Raw genomic sequence first — 16,458 nt, 5'->3', positions numbered from 1 at the left:
AGGAATAGTAGTTCTCTTGGCAAATGTAGAGATGTCTCCCTCTACCTTGGGCACCGTGTGCCAAGAGTCAAGTATAGAGAGTCAGCAACAGGAAACATCTTTATAAAAAAACAGGGGAGGGGGAACAAGGAATTCCTGAGCTGTGATCTCAGACATACGGTCTGGAACTGGAAACACTTCCACAGATGAAGGCACATCATAAACTCTAGTAATCTTACTAGACTTTTTTGGATTCTCAGCGACAGATGAGTTGGAGTCTTCCAAAGTAGCAAGAACCTCCTTCAAAAGTAACCGGTGGTGTTCTAACTTAAAATTTAAAATTAACCCCTGAATCTGTAGAGATTTCCATCATAGAGTCAGAATCTGAGATCTCGCCCTCAGAAGCTACTGAGGTATCATCCTCAGAATGACTAACCCAGCCTTAGCGGAGTCAGAACCCTTATTAAAGTGACAGTCAAGTCAAAAAAATAAAATAAAAAACTCATGATTCAGATAGGGAATGTAATTTTAAACAACTTTTCAATTTACTTTTATTAGCAATTTTTCTTTGTCTCTTGGTAGTCTTAGTTGAAAGCTAAACCTTGGAGGTTCATATGCTAATTACTTATACCTTGAAGGCCGCCTCTAATCTAAATGCACTGTTAGTTTTTCACTACTACCATGGAGACAGCTCTGGTTGGCTAAACTGCAAGTCTGACAAAAGTACTGAAATAAGGGGGCAGTCTGCGGAGGCTTAGATACAAGTTAATTGCAGAGGTAAAACGTGCATAATTATAACTGTTGGTTATGCAAAACTGGGGAATTGGTAATTAAGGGATTATCTATCTTTTTAAACAACAAAGATTCTGGTGTTGACTGTCCCTTTAACAAATATTTTTAGATTCCCTCTTACGCTTACCAAAAACAAGAAAAGCTGATAATACTGCAGAAACTGAAGACGTTCTCTGTGCAGCAAAATCCCCAGGTAAACACCCCCAGGAGGTTGTTGAGGGGAACCGCAGGGCACTGCATGTGAAGCTTGGGATGTTTGAGGGGAAAGCTGAGGCATTGCTAGGACAACATTATCCTGAGAGACAGAAGGCTCTAAGGGAGAAATCTTATCTTAAAATAATAACGTCTTATTTAAACAAGAGGAGCAAATTAGCACAGGAGGAACCACCTGAGCCTCCAAGCGAAACAAACATTTGTCAACTGACAAGATTAAATTTTCATTAGTGTCCATATTAACAGTAAATCACTAAAGTCTTATAAGATTCACTTTCCATCTTTCTTAAATAACTTTTTGACAGCTATAAAATAAAAACTAGACACCTTTAACCTCAGCTCTGCTGAGGGCTTACCGCTCCTTGCAACCTGAAGAGAAGTCCCACTAATGTTATTGAACCCTCTTCAGCCGCTCAAGAAATGCACCGCTGCACAAAAACTCTGGTCTGCACAGAAGCCGGATAGAGGAAGCGCGGACAAAAACGCATTCACATGACGGCAACTAAAAAGAAACTGCGCCACCAGTAACAAATGGTGTGAAAAAACTAACTGTTCACATCGCTTCCTCACTAGCATAGAGATGCATAACTGACTCTCTTGTGGGACCCGTAGCTTTGGTTATGAAAGCCACATAACCGCTCTCCTCACACTCTAGCCTGCCTTAATATCAAGACAACAGTAGAGCTAAAAACACCTCCTAAACAGCAAAGGAGGATTTCCATGCCATACTCCCCTTCTCACAGAGCCCAGACAATTATATAGCCCACTAGATAAAAATATGTGCATCTCAGCTTCAAAGTCTGCCCATTAAATAAATATGTTCATTATAAGAACACAAAATTTCCCCTGAGCACCATCCAGAGATCTTCCTAGGAATAGTCGTTCTCTTCAATTAACTCCTAGGGTGCTGGTAGCTTCTAACCTAGAAGGAAAAACACTTACCTGTGGAAGTTGTCAGGCAGGGAATAGTTTCTTAGGTGTGTCAAATTACTCCACATCTAACAGTGACCTGTAGAAAAAACAGAGTAACCAACTGTGGTTTTCTATAAAGGGGGTAGCATAGTTGTTAGAAGTAAAGCAAGGACCACCTTGCGGCCTTTTAACTGATAAAAGCCACCATTACTCTTACTAAAGAGATTTACATGGACACAGCATAGCCCCAATGCAGGGAAAAGTACTCATTAAAGGATTAAAATATCTTCAGACACCATCTTTGCATATCCTCCCGTGATGGAGGCAAAGAGAATGACTGGGGATTATGGTAAGGGAAGTGACACTTAACAGCTCTGATGGGTGCTCTTTGCCTCCTCCTGTTGGCCAGGAGTCAAATATTACACTAGTAATTGGAATGAATTGTGGACTATCCATGCCATAGGAATAACTAAATTCTAAAGCACTCCATAATTAAGTGAAAATTGCTCATATTAAAAAGGCCATGACAATGTAATTCGAATACCTCTGTGTAGTATTGCCATTAAATTGACATACAGGCCAATGACCAAAAAAATATATATCTGAATAGAAAAAACACAATTGTTGGCTGAAAGTTTTTCTATGGCCAAATCGGCCACCACCACTTACCTTTTTTGGCAGAGCTCATTCAAACTTATAATTGGGAGTACACAAACCTCCCCAAAACTACAGTATTCTTAGCTTTCTTTCCTTGCTGTCCTCTTCTGGTCCTCAATTTCAAAAGCGTGCCACTGGCATACCATCTAATGTGACGCGCTATTGAACTAAATGTAGCGTGCTCCTGCACTAAGTTAAAGGGCCATAATACCCAAATGTTTAAACACTTGAAAGTGATGCAGCATAGCTGTAAAAAGCTGATTAGAAAATATCACCTGAACATCTCTATGTAAAAAAGAAAGATATTTTACCTCAAAAGTTCCTCAGTAGCCACCTCCCATTGTAAAGGATTTCTAAGCAGCATTTTAGTGTGTTTGTCCTGGGACATCTGAAGGGACTAGCATTGTGCACTCTCATATTATTTCACCAATCAGGTAAAGGAAGCTTACTATGAAATCTCATGAGAGTAAAGTCAAATCTCATGAGATCACAGTAAGAGTTCATGACCTCAGCACTGCTGATGCTGATTGGCTGCTGTTCATTTCTTCATTTTTTTAAATTTGTTTACCTGCAGCTGGGAGCAGCTGAGTATAACTTTTTACACAGAACTTACTCTGCTGAGCTGAGGAGATTGTGAGGTAAAATATCTTCCTTTTTTACATAGAGATGCTCAGGTGATATTTTCCTGTCAGCTTTTTACAGTTATACTGCATCAGTTTCAAGTGATTTAGCATATGAGTATTATGTCCCTTTAAGTAGCCGACAGCTTTACCCAGCGTGGGAGCACACTACATTTAGTTCAGTAGCAGAATCAGGGTGAGCTATGATTAGACAGTGCCCCCGTGACACACTTTTGAGAAACAAAAGAACAAAAACAGAGAGGCCAAAGAAGACGGCGAGGAAGGCCAGGTAAATATAGTTTTTTTTTTGGGGGGGTGGGGGGGTTTAATCTTATCTTTTTTTTTTCACGTACAGCAGAATTATGAAACATTGCTGTTAACTGTCTTTAGGACTTTTATATTTAAGTCTCAAAGTATTTTGTGCCCCTTTAAATACAGGGTCAATTAATATAGGTTTAAAATAAAATGAGAAAATAAACTCACCTTGTAAAATCTGTCATTTCCATCATTATCATGCACATTTGTTTAGCTAATACAATGATATCATTTCCACTGTCGTCCCACTTAGACACTTCAGCATCCAATTTACTTTTTTCTTCTTGGAAGCTTGCAACTTGTTCAGCAATTTTAGCTTTTTGTTCCTGTGGAAGCTGAGCCATTATAGCCTAAAAGAGGACAATGTTTAAGGAGAACATATTTAGTATTAACTAGATAATATCATCTTAAGTTTACTAGTACAAGAAAACAAAAAAACGCTTTACTTCCTTGATAACATTATTTCAGATCTCTAAAGAAGGCTGAGCACCAAGAACGCAATTCAACACAAAACCATTGGGATAGAAACATCAAGCCAAAAGCCCACTAAAAAGATTCTGTGATGTTAGCAAGTGAAAATCTTAGGGAAATTGCCAAAGAGCTGTTTATATTTATACTTGGCTATAATTTAAAAGATACACGGCTGTTTGTAGATGGGTGTCTTAATTAGCCGTGTGATGAAAATAGATCTTACTCTTGCACTTTGACCGGCAATCAACTGGTCATCCTCAGTCTGCACGCTGGTTCGGCTTCTCACATCAAAGTCCTCAGTCTCAAAGTCAGAATCATCCAACTCCTCCGGAGTCTAGAATTAAAAATAGGAAATCAGACATGCTTCCAGCAATCCCATGAATGTGTGCAAAATAGAATATATGTGTAATATTAATATAGCAGGTATTCATATAACATATACAGACACAAAATTAAATATTTTGAGATGTTCTTCTAACCCTTTTTGCCTTGCATTTATATCACAAACAGAATATGAACTTTTAGCTTTAATAGGATTACGGACACTGTTCAGTTGATTTGTTCTCTTCAACCTTAGGGAACAATTACATTTCGTTTACTTGAGCCAACTATCATGCTGTAGGCTAAATTAGGCTGACCTCATTTCTTTTACAGCCCCTTAAATTTTACAGCTACATGGATTTAGTTTATCATGCCCCCTTTAAATAAAAAAATTAATGCAACCACCTTTTTTTTTTAAAAACACAACAAAAATAAAAGCAGTTTCCCCAACTAATTTAATTTTTTTCTCAAATACTTTTCCCATAATTAAAAGAGGTCATACAGCCCCAAGTATAGAAGAACTCCGTGCTCATTTTTCAGGCACAGAAACATCAGCCAACAAAGGCACTGACATTTGAAGGTCTGAATGTTAAACGCATTTTAAAAGCAAAGTTAGTTGTGAATTTTCAGGTAGCAGAAAATAAGTCAATTATTTACTATAGAGAAAATTTACAGTGGTAAGTTATCAACTATATATACTGAAATCGCACAGTGAGCTATCTTAAAGGGACAGTAAACTCCTTGTCCAAGACATTTCTGTTGTGTTGCTAAAGAATAACATAACATATCAGGCCAACATTTTTAAAACAAATTAACTTTTTTTCTTGCAATTATTTTTCAAAAGCCAAACTCCACCCACCCATTGCCTTATTCGGAGGCAATCTGGGCTTTAGTCAGCAGACAATCTGGTTAGCCACAGTTGTAACGTTTGTATAAAATGCATTTATATGCCGTTATCAGTTAAAGCCAATTAGGGAAAGATATCTAGCAGATTTAAAGGGACAGTATACTATAAAATTGTTTTTCCCTTAATGTCTTTCCAAATACCTTTTTACCAGCTGAAGAGAATAAAATGTATGAGATTTGCTTTTTAAGGTTTATTTGTGTATATGAACAAGCTGATTTTGTGTTTTGAAGCCACAACCTAATAAAATGGGTTGGTACAAAGTTTTATTATGCATAAACAAACATTTTAAATACAAATTTTAAGGTTTTTATTGTCCCTTTAATGTTTGTGGAGATACTTAAAGGGAGAAAGCACACACTTTTAAAAACAGAATTTATGTTTACCTGATAAATTGCTTTCTCCAACGGTGTGTCCGGTCCACGGCGTCATCCTTACTTGTGGGATATTCTCTTCCCCAACAGGAAATGGCAAAGAGCCCAGCAAAGCTGGTCACATGATCCCTCCTAGGCTCCGCCTACCCCAGTCATTCGACCGACGTTAAGGAGGAATATTTGCATAGGAGAAACCATATGTTACCGTGGTGACTGTAGTTAAAGAAAATAAATTATCAGACCTGATTAAAAAAACCAGGGCGGGCCGTGGACCGGACACACCGTTGGAGAAAGCAATTTATCAGGTAAACATAAATTCTGTTTTCTCCAACATAGGTGTGTCCGGTCCACGGCGTCATCCTTACTTGTGGGAACCAATACCAAAGCTTTAGGACACGGATGAAGGGAGGGAGCAAATCAGGTCACCTAAATGGAAGGCACCACGGCTTGCAAAACCTTTCTCCCAAAAATAGCCTCAGAAGAAGCAAAAGTATCAAATTTGTAAAATTTAGAAAAAGTGTGCAGTGAAGACCAAGTCGCTGCCTTACATATCTGATCAACAGAAGCCTCGTTCTTGAAGGCCCATGTGGAAGCCACAGCCCTAGTGGAGTGAGCTGTGATTCTTTCAGGAGGCTGCCGTCCGGCAGTCTCATAAGCCAATCGGATAATGCTTTTAATCCAGAAGGAGAGAGAGGTAGAAGTTGCTTTTTGACCTCTCCGTTTACCAGAATAAACAACAAACAAAGACAAAGTTTGTCTGAAAACCTTAGTAGCTGCTAAGTAAAATTTGAGAGCACGAACTACATCCAAGTTGTGCAACAAACGTTCCTTCTTTGAAACTGGATTAGGACACAAAGAAGGCACAACTATCTCCTGGTTAATGTCTTTGTTAGAAACAACTTTTGGAAGAAAACCAGGTTTAGTACGCAAAACCACCTTATCTGCATGGAACACAAGATAAGGAGAAGAACACTGCAGAGCAGATAATTCTGAAACTCTTCTAGCAGAAGAAATTGCAACCAAAAACAAAACTTTCCAAGATAATAACTTAATATCAACGGAATGTAAGGGTTCAAACGGAACCCCCTGAAGAACTGAAAGAACTAGGTTGAGACTCCAAGGAGGAGTCAAAATTTTGTAAACAGGCTTGATTCTAACCAGAGCCTGAACAAAGGCTAGAACATCTGGCACAGCTGCCAGCTTTTTGTGAAGTAACACAGACAAGGCAGAAATCTGTCCCATCAAGGAACTTGCAGATAATCCTTTTTCCAATCCTTCTCGAAGGAAGGATAGACTCTTAGGAATCTTAACCTTGTCCCAAGGGAATCCTGCAGATTCACACCAACAGATATACCAAATTATGTGGTAATTTTCTGGTTACAGGCTTTCAGGCCTGAACAAGAGTATTAATAACAGAATCTGAGAACCCTCGCTTTGATAAGATCAAGCGTTCAATCTCCAAGCAGTCAGCTGGAGTGGGTCGAACGGACCTAGAACAAGAAGGTCTCGTCTCAAAGGTAGCTTCCATGGTGGAGCCGATGACATATTCACCAGATCTGCATACCAAGTCCTGCGTGGCCACGCAGGAGCTATCAAAATCACCGACGCCCTCTCCTGATTGATCCTGGCTACCAGCCTGGGGATGAGAGGAAACGGCGGGAACACATAAGCTAGTTTGAAGGTCCAAGGTGCTACTAGTGCATCCACTAGAGCCGCCTTGGGATCCCTGGATCTGTACCCGTAGTAAGGAACTCTGAAGTTCTGACGAGAGGCCATCAGATCCATGTCTGGAATGCCCCACGGTTGAGTGACTTGGGCAAAGATTTCCGGATGGAGTTCCCACTCCCCCGGATGCAATGTCTGACGACTCAGAAAATCCGCTTCCCAATTTTCCACTCCTGGGATGTGGATAGCAGACAGGTGGCAGGAGTGAGACTCCGCCCATAGAATGATTTTGGTCACTTCTTCCATCGCTAGGGAACTCCTTGTTCCCCCCTGATGGTTGATGTATGAACTTGGCCCTCGCTAGCTGAGGCCAAGCTTTGAGAGCATTGAATATCGCTCTCAGTTCCAGAATATTTATCGGTAGAAGAGATTCTACCCGAGACCAAAGACCCTGAGCTTTCAGGGATCCCCAGACCGCGCCCCAGCCCATCAGACTGGCGTCGGTCGTGACAATGACCCACTCTGGTCTGCGGAAGGTCATCCCTTGTGACAGGTTGTCCAGGGACAGCCACCAACGGAATGAGTCTCTGGTCCTCTGATTTACTTGTATCTTCGGAGACAAGTCTGAATAGTCCCCATTCCACTGACTGAGCAGGAACAGTTGTAATGGTCTTAGATGAATGCGCACAAAAGGAACTATGTCCATTGCCGCTACCATCAAACCTATCACTTCCATGCACTGCGCTATGGAAGGAAGAGGAACGGAATGAAGTATCCGACAAGAGTCTAGAAGTTTTGTTTTTCTGGCTTCTGTCAGAAAAATCCTCATTTCTAAGGAGTCTATTATAGTTCCCAAGAAGGGAACCCTCGTTGACGGAGATAGAGAACTCTTTTCCACGTTCACTTTCCATCCGTGAGATCTGAGAAAGGCCAGGACAATGTCCGTGTGAGCCTTTACTTGAGGAAGGGACGACGCTCGAATCAGAATGTCGTCCAAGTAAGGTACTACAGCAATGCCCCTTGGTCTTAGCACCGCCAGAAGGGACCCTAGTACCTATGAGAAAATCCTAGGAGCAGTGGCTAATCCGAAAGAAAACGCCACGAACTGGAAATGCTTGTCCAGGAATTCAAACCTTAGGAACCGATGATGTTCCTTGTGGATAGGAATATGTAGATACGCATCCTTGAAATCCACCTTGGTCATGAATTGACCTTCCTGGATGGAAGGAAGAAGTGTTCGAATGGTTTCCATCTTGAACGATGGAACCTTGAGAAACTTGTTCAAGATCTTGAGATCTAAGATTGGTCTGAACGTTCCCTCTTTTTTGGGAACTATGAACAGATTGGAGTAGAACCCCATCCCTTGTTCTCCTAATGGAACAGGATGAATCACTCCCATTTTTAGCAGGTCTTCTACCCAATGTAAGAATGCCTGTCTTCTTATGTGGTCTGAAGACAACTGAGACCTGTGGAACCTCCCCCTTGGAGGAAGCCCCTTGAACTCCAGAGAATAACCTTGGGAGACTATTTCTAGCGCCCAAGGGTCCAGAACATCTCTTGCCCCAGCCTGAGCGAAGAGAGAGAGTCTGCCCCCCACCAGATCCGGTCCCGGATCGGGGGCCCGCATTTCATGCTGTCTTGGTAGCAGTGGCAGGTTTCCTGGCCTGCTTTCCTTTGTTCCAGCCTTGCATAGGTCTCCAGGCTGGATTGGCTTGAGAAGTATTACCTTCCTGCTTAGAGGACGTAGCCCTTGGGGCTGATCCGTTTCTGCGAAAAGGACGAAACTTAGGTTTATTTTTGGTCTTGAAAAGACCTATCCTGAGGAAGGGCGTGGCCCTTGCCCCCAGTGATATCAGAGATAATCTCTTTCAAGTCAGGGCCAAAGAGTGTTTTCCCCTTGAAAGGAATGTCAAGCAATTTGTTCTTGGAAGACGCATCCGCTGCCCAAGATTTTAACCAAAGCGCTCTGCGCCACAATAGCAAACCCAGAATTTTTTCGCCGCTAACCTAGCCAATTGCAAGGTGGCGTCTAGGGTGAAAGAATTAGCCAATTTAAGAGCACGAATTCTGTCCATAATCTCCTCATAAGAAGAAGAATTACTAATAATCGCCTTTCCTAGCTCATCAAACTAGAAACACGCGGCTGCAGTGACAGGGACAATGCATGCAATTGGTTGTAGAAGGGAACCTTGCTGAACAAACATCTTTAGCAGACCTTCTAATTTTTTATCCATAGGATCTTGGAAAGCACAACTATCTTCTATGGGTATAGTGGCGCGCTTGTGTAGAGTAGAAATCGCCCCCTCGACCTTGGGGACTGTCTGCCATCAGTCCTTTCTGGTGTCGACTATAGGAAAACAATTTTATAAATATGGGGGGAGGTACTAAAGGTATACCGGGCCTGTCCCATTCTGTACTAACAATGTACGCCACCCGCTTGGATATAGGAAAAGCTTCGGGGGGCCCCGGGGCCTCTAAGAACTTTTCCATTTTACATAGTGGTTCTGGAATGACCAGATAATCACAATCATCCAAATTGGATAACACCTCCTTAAGCAGAGCGCGGAGATGTTCCAACTTAAATTTAAAAGTAATCACATCAGGTTCAGCTTGTTGAGAAATGTTTCCTGAATCTGAAATTTCTCCCTCAGACAAAACCTCCCTGGCCCCCTCAGACTGGTGTAGGGGCCCTTCAGAAACCATATCATCAGCGTTCTCATGCTCTACAGAATTTTCTAAAACAGAGCAGTCGCGCTTTCACTGATAAGTGGGCATATTGGCTAAAATGTTTTTGATAGAATTATCCATTACAGCCGTTAAATGTTGCATAGTAAGGAGTATTGGCGCACTAGATGTACTAGGGGCCTCCTGTATGGGCAAGACTGGTGTAGACGAAGGAGGGGATGATGCAGTACCATGCTTACTCCCCTCACTTGAGGAATCATCTTGGGCATCATTTTTACTAAATTTTTTTATGACATAAAATACATATAGTTAAATGAGAAGGAACCTTGGTTTCCCCACAGTCAGAACACAATCTATCTGGTAGTTCAGACATGTTAAACAGGCATAAACTTGATAACAAAGCACAAAAAACGTTTTAAAATAAAACCGTTACTGTCACTTTAAATTTTAAACTAAACACACTTTATTACTGCAATTGCGAAAAAGTATGAAGGAATTGTTCAAAATTCACCAAAATTTCACCACAGTGTCTTAAAGCCTTAAAAGTATTGCACACCAAATTTGGAAGCTTTAACCCTTAAAATAACGGAACCGGAGCCGTTTTTATATTTAACCCCTTTACAGTCCCTGGAATCTGCTTTGCTGAGACCCAACCAAGCCCAAAGGGGATGCTGTCCTCAAAAACAAGTGCGCCATACCGGCGCGAAAATGAGGCTCTGACTATGATTAGGGAAAGCCCCTAAAGAATAAGGTGTCAAAAACAGTGCCTGCCGATATAATCATATCAAAATACCCAGAATAAATGATTCCTCAAGGCTAAATATGTGTTAATAATGAATCGATTTAGCCCAGAAAAAGTCTACAGTCTTAATAAGCCCTTGTGAAGCCCTTATTTACTATCTTAATAAACATGGCTTACCGGATCCCATAGGGAAAATGACAGCTTCCAGCATTACATCGTCTTGTTAGAATGTGTCATACCTCAAGCAGTAAGAGACTGCACACTGTTCCCCCAACTGAAGTTAATTGCTCTCAACAGTCCTGTGTGGAACAGCCATGGATTTTAGTTACGGTGCTAAAATCATTTTCCTCATACAAACAGAAATCTTCATCTCTTTTCTGTTTCTGAGTAAATAGTACATACCAGCACTATTTTAAAATAACAAACTCTTGATTGAATAATAAAAACTACAGTTAAACACTAAAAAACTCTAAGCCATCTCCGTGGAGATGTTGCCTGTACAACGGCAAAGAGAATGACTGGGGTAGGCGGAGCCTAGGAGGGATCATGTGACCAGCTTTGCTGGGCTCTTTGCCATTTCCTGTTGGGGAAGAGAATATCCCACAAGTAAGGATGACGCCGTGGACCGGACACACCTATGTTGGAGAAATACTTTTTAATTTAATTCTATTATCACATTTACCATGTTCTCTTGGTATCGTTTTTAGAAACGCCTACATAGGTAGGCTCAGGAGCAGCAGTGTACCACTGGGAGCTAGCTGGTTATTGGTAGCTATGTACATATGCCTGTTATTGGCTTTATAGGTATATTAAACCAGGTCCCAGTAATACATTCCTGCTCTGGAGTTGACAACGTGTGTTTAACCTCTTTGAAGAATTTAAGTTCTAGAAGCAGTAATGCAATAATAAAATTCTGTAATTGTTTATAGTATTTTCTTTTCGCACTTGAATGTCCCTATAATGTACTAACCTTAAAAATAAAAAATAAATAAAAAAAAAACACATTGCAAACAGCTTGCCTGGTATTAAAGGGATATGAACCCCAATTTTTTTCTTTCATGATTCAGATAGAGCACACAAATTTTAAGCAACTTTCAAATTTACTCCTAATATGAATATTTCTTCGTTCTCTTGGTATTTTTTATTTGAAAAAGCAGGAATGTAAGCTTAGGAGGCGACCCATTATTGGTTCAGCACCATGGGTAGTGCTTGCTGATTGGTGGCTACATTACTAATAAGCAATAATTAAATGCTGGCTCATATACAAATATTCAAACACTGTCACCTTGTAATGATTTACACTGGTTCTAAAGAATTATAAAATAATAATAATAATAATAATAATAGATAAAATGCTACTAATATAGCAGCAATACATACAACATATTTATTTGTATAGCACCACACAATTCTGTAGTGCTGGATACTCCTAAAATTTAATTATAAATTACTTCTTACAATTATAAAAAAATTGAATGTAAAATATTTAATTTGCCTGCTTTTCTTGTCATTTATCTTTGTTTTTGTGCACTACACCATAGATACTGCTGTGCATTCTGCTGCAGTTACTCGAACCTTGTCACATAGAAGGCAAATTATTCTAAACAGGTCTCTACAGTTACCCCAACTTCTATATTCACCGACACATGTAGAGGAGTGAGCTTTAGTGATTATGCTGAACTTAGTAACTTGTGAGGGTGGTGAAGATAGATGCTCAAAGTGAACTTTGCTCAGATCCGTGTAGGAACTCATTTACATCATCAACTCTGATTGAACATAGCAAAGGAGACCAGTAGACAGAGTAAAGGAAATGTTAAATACTTTGAGTGCTCTAGAATTTTAAAACCCTTTAAACTGTGCTAATAAGTGTCATTAAAGTAATTTTTTATAAATAATCTATATAGTATATTTAAGCACTATATCAAAAAATATAGCATCTAGCTGGGTCATGAAAACTGCAGCATACTTATGCATAATATACCGTCTAACCTCTAGTGTGCATAGAATAATCATGATATTTAGAGGTATTTTACAGCTTAATTTTTATGTCTATTTCCCCTCCCCCTGTATCATGTAACAGCCATCAACCTATCACAAATGCATATACGTATATTTTGAGTTCTTGCACATGCTCCGTAGGACCTGGGGCCTCAAAAAGTGTAAATATAAAGAGACTGTGGACATTTTGCTACTGGAAGTAAATTGGAAAGTTGTTTAAAACTGCATTCTCTATATGAATCATGAAAGTTTAATTTTGAGTTACGTGTCCCTTTAAGCCTTAAAAAACAAACACATCAACAAAAAACGTAAAACTATAGAAACTGACGGAATGTTACTTTTTCAAGGATTTTTGGCTTTCCTATTACAAAGTTGCCAGGAAAATTTTCTCTTTCTTGTCTCTCTCTCTCTCTGTGAAACTCATACTCAAACATTCCCAGGATAACTGCACTATGCATTCCAGGTATCTATTCCTTCTAGGACAAAGAAGGAAAAGTACAGATTGCAGGAAGAGCAGACAAAAATCAATGTTATGTTTTTAATAGGCTTAAAGGGACAGACTAGTCCAAAATAAACTTTCATGATTCAGATAGGGTATGCAATTTTAAACAACTTTGCAATTTATGTTTATCACCAATTTTGCTTTGTTCTCTTGGTATTCTTAGTTAAAAGCTTAACCTAGGTAGGTTAATGCTAATTTCTTAGACCTTGAAGGCCGCCTCTTATCTGAATGTATATTGACAGTTTTTCACAACTAGAGGGCATTAGTTCATGTGTACCATATAGATAACATTGTGCTCCCATCCATGGAGTTACACAGGAGTCAGCACTGATTGGCTAAAATGCAAGTCTGTCAAAAAACTGAAATAAGGGGGCACTCTGCAGAGGCTTAGATACAAGGTAATCACAGAGGTAAAAGGAACATTAATAAAACTGTTGGTTAAGCAAAACTGAGCAATGGGTAATAAAGGGATTATCTATCTTTTTAAACAATACAAATTCTTGTGTAGACTGTCCCTTTAAAGGGTGTAAAGATTCCTTAATTGCTGGTAAAAAGTAAAAGAACATATGGATAAATAATAACATAAAAACACAACATACTCTTATCATCAGTACTGCTTTTCGGATGTCACGAATGCCATCATACACTAGACGTGATGCATCAATGAATTCATTTTCATCCATTGGCTGATTTGTATTTCCACTGAGAGCCTCAACTGCAGCTTCCACTTGTTCCGTGAAACTTGGCATTACTAAAGATCAGTTAAAAGCACAAATTAAATTTAGTGAAGGTACAATCTTTTAATGGCAGGCAGTTAAAACATGTTTGTACAATCAATACACTTCTAAAATGTTAAAACGTATGTAAAATAGTAAAAATACATTGACAATTTTAAGAGTTGCCATACTACGGAATTGTCAAAACCACCAAATAAAATGGAAAAAACTATCTTTACTTACCTGTGTTTGAAAGAAGCTTGGTGGCTTCTAAAACTTTCTCTGTGTAAATACCAGGTTCATAATTATCCATTTCAGAAGTAACAACATGTATGACTCTTGCAGCACGACCTCGAATTGCACCAGCTGTACGATCTAGACCATCAACATCCTTCTCTTGTAGAGCTATGACGCATTTGTTGACATCTTCCAAAATATGGTTCTCTGAAGGAAAAATAAACAGTTTTCTTTCATTATTTGGATAGTACATACAAATTTTTTAAATAACTTTCCAATTTACTTCTATTATTAAATTTGCTTCATTCTCTTGTTATGCTTTACTGAAGGAACAGCATAGCACTACTGGCAGCAAGCTGAACACTTCTAGTTAGCCAATCACAAGAGACAAATGTGTGCAGGCACCAATCAGCAGCTAGCTCCCACTAGTGTATGATATGTGCATATACTTTTTCAACAAGGGATACCAAAAGAACGAAGCACATTTCAAAATATACAGTAAGTGAATTTAAAAGTGTCAAAATTACAAGCAAGATGGTTTAACATAGGTAAAAACCATCTAATTGTGATGTACACCAATTAACTAATTGGCAAGGCACTCTTCTACAACAATGCTCTGTAAATGCACAATTATTTTAACTATGGTCACAGAGCTGCAGAATATGGTGATACTTTGTAAATAGATGACTAATAATATAACGCAGATATTTAGTAAAATTAATGTAATGGATGCTACTACAGCATACAATAGTGAGAAAATTAAGATTCATAAAAAATTCTCACATGCTAGCTACCTTAGCAAATATAAATACATATACACAAACACACTAGGGGTGTGCATGACTATTTTTACAATCGACTAGTCGAAATTCCCCCCTCTTGCCAGAAAATAGGTATTAAATACGAAATAGTTGTAATGTAACTGTAAATTTTTTTTTTTTAATTTTTTTTTTAAAACCTAGTAATAACACGTCACCATAACTGCCGCCAAGTGAGACAATCCGCAATCGGTAGTAGACTAAGGCTAAGGGCTGTTTTTGACTATCAAAATATAGCAAAATTTAATATATCAGTAATCGACTAATGCCATACTAGTCGATTAATGAGAGACCGATTGACTAATCGATTATTCGACTAGTCTAACTCAGCCCTAATACACACACACACAGTTTTTATCCTAGAAATTTCGAAATGTAACTAGTAATATGTTGAATATACTTAATGAGAAATGAGAATCACTGTGGCTTACATCTTAAATCTGGGCCTAAAACAACCAGAAGATGTCTTTGCAATAAGCATTCCTGATATCAGAATAGCCCAAACTATACAAAGTTACTGGGTGTAATGGTTACTTAAATTAGCTTAAAGCAATATAAGTTAAAATAAAAGTACCTGAAACAGCCAAGAAGTCATCAATTGATGTAATATCATCAACAGCGTCAGTCAGAACACGTACTTGTCTCTCCCACTGCTCTTTGAAAAGATCCATGGTCTCTTGGGCAACTTTACTGTGTGGCTTGGCTGCTAATGCCAAAGCTGCATTGATCACCTATATAAAATTTAGTAAATAAAAGGAATTGGTGCAGGTACCACTTAATAGGCGGTTACAAAACTGTGTCCAAAACACATGGGAAATCTCAATGTACTGCAAGGTCCACCACATGGTAATGTAACACAGATAAGCCCAAACCCTATTAAAATCATCAGAACTGTAACTGTTTGGCCCATTTCAAACTCAAGCTGGTCACCTGCATCCTAGAGGTACAAGAAGGTGGCCCATTGAAATGGGAGATTCTAGCTTTTCAAGTTAAGATTTAAGTTGTACCCTTTATCTACATGTAGAAAGACATTGGGTTCAGGAGATGTCCACTGAATCCGAAGGAAAAAATATGGAAGCAGTCCTGTCTGTGAGAATGACAACAACTCGCACTGTGTGGTGACACCAGAGCAATAACAAACATCAGAAAAGAACTATACTAACAAGCATTTTGGGAAGTATATAAAAGACAGCACATTATAGTCATTATGATTCAAGGGTTTAATGGACATTAAATTTACTTATGTTCTTTTAAATGATACTGCCAATAATAATCTAAGTGTATAATGGGCTGATAACATTAAATAAATAGCAAAAATAAAATACCTGAGGGCAAAGCGCTTCAAGCTGACTAGCAGACATACGAACAAGCTTTACTCCTTCTTCATTGTTGGATATTGAGCACGCCAGATTGGCAACCTAAAATAAGTTGGAAGATAACTTAGAAAACGGTTGCATTGCAAACAGCTTGTTTATTCTACTACCCACTGAAAAGTGAAATGTTTAGATCACTATCAAGACAGGACTATAGATTAGTC

At 39.0% G+C, this 16,458-nt stretch overlaps 1 protein-coding gene across 2 annotated transcripts in view; it reads right to left on the bottom strand.

The window, feature by feature from the left end:
* The window catches only part of CTNNA1 (catenin alpha 1), a 177,369-nt gene that overhangs the window by 28,116 nt on the left and 132,795 nt on the right, over positions 1 to 16,458 (bottom strand). For both annotated transcript variants that reach the window (XM_053718551.1, XM_053718552.1), the window contains 6 exons: positions 16,247 to 16,339; positions 15,496 to 15,652; positions 14,110 to 14,310; positions 13,750 to 13,901; positions 4,183 to 4,293; positions 3,657 to 3,838 (listed from right to left, as the gene is read on the bottom strand). In XM_053718551.1, the coding sequence (XP_053574526.1) occupies positions 3,657 to 3,838; positions 4,183 to 4,293; positions 13,750 to 13,901; positions 14,110 to 14,310; positions 15,496 to 15,652; positions 16,247 to 16,339 (896 nt within the window). The remainder of the gene's footprint in view (positions 1 to 3,656; positions 3,839 to 4,182; positions 4,294 to 13,749; positions 13,902 to 14,109; positions 14,311 to 15,495; positions 15,653 to 16,246; positions 16,340 to 16,458) is intronic.

The sequence above is a fragment of the Bombina bombina genome, chromosome 6, assembly GCF_027579735.1.
Source record: "Bombina bombina isolate aBomBom1 chromosome 6, aBomBom1.pri, whole genome shotgun sequence".
Lineage (NCBI taxonomy): Eukaryota > Metazoa > Chordata > Amphibia > Anura > Bombinatoridae > Bombina > Bombina bombina.
This window is presented reverse-complemented; position numbering and strand designations above follow the sequence as displayed.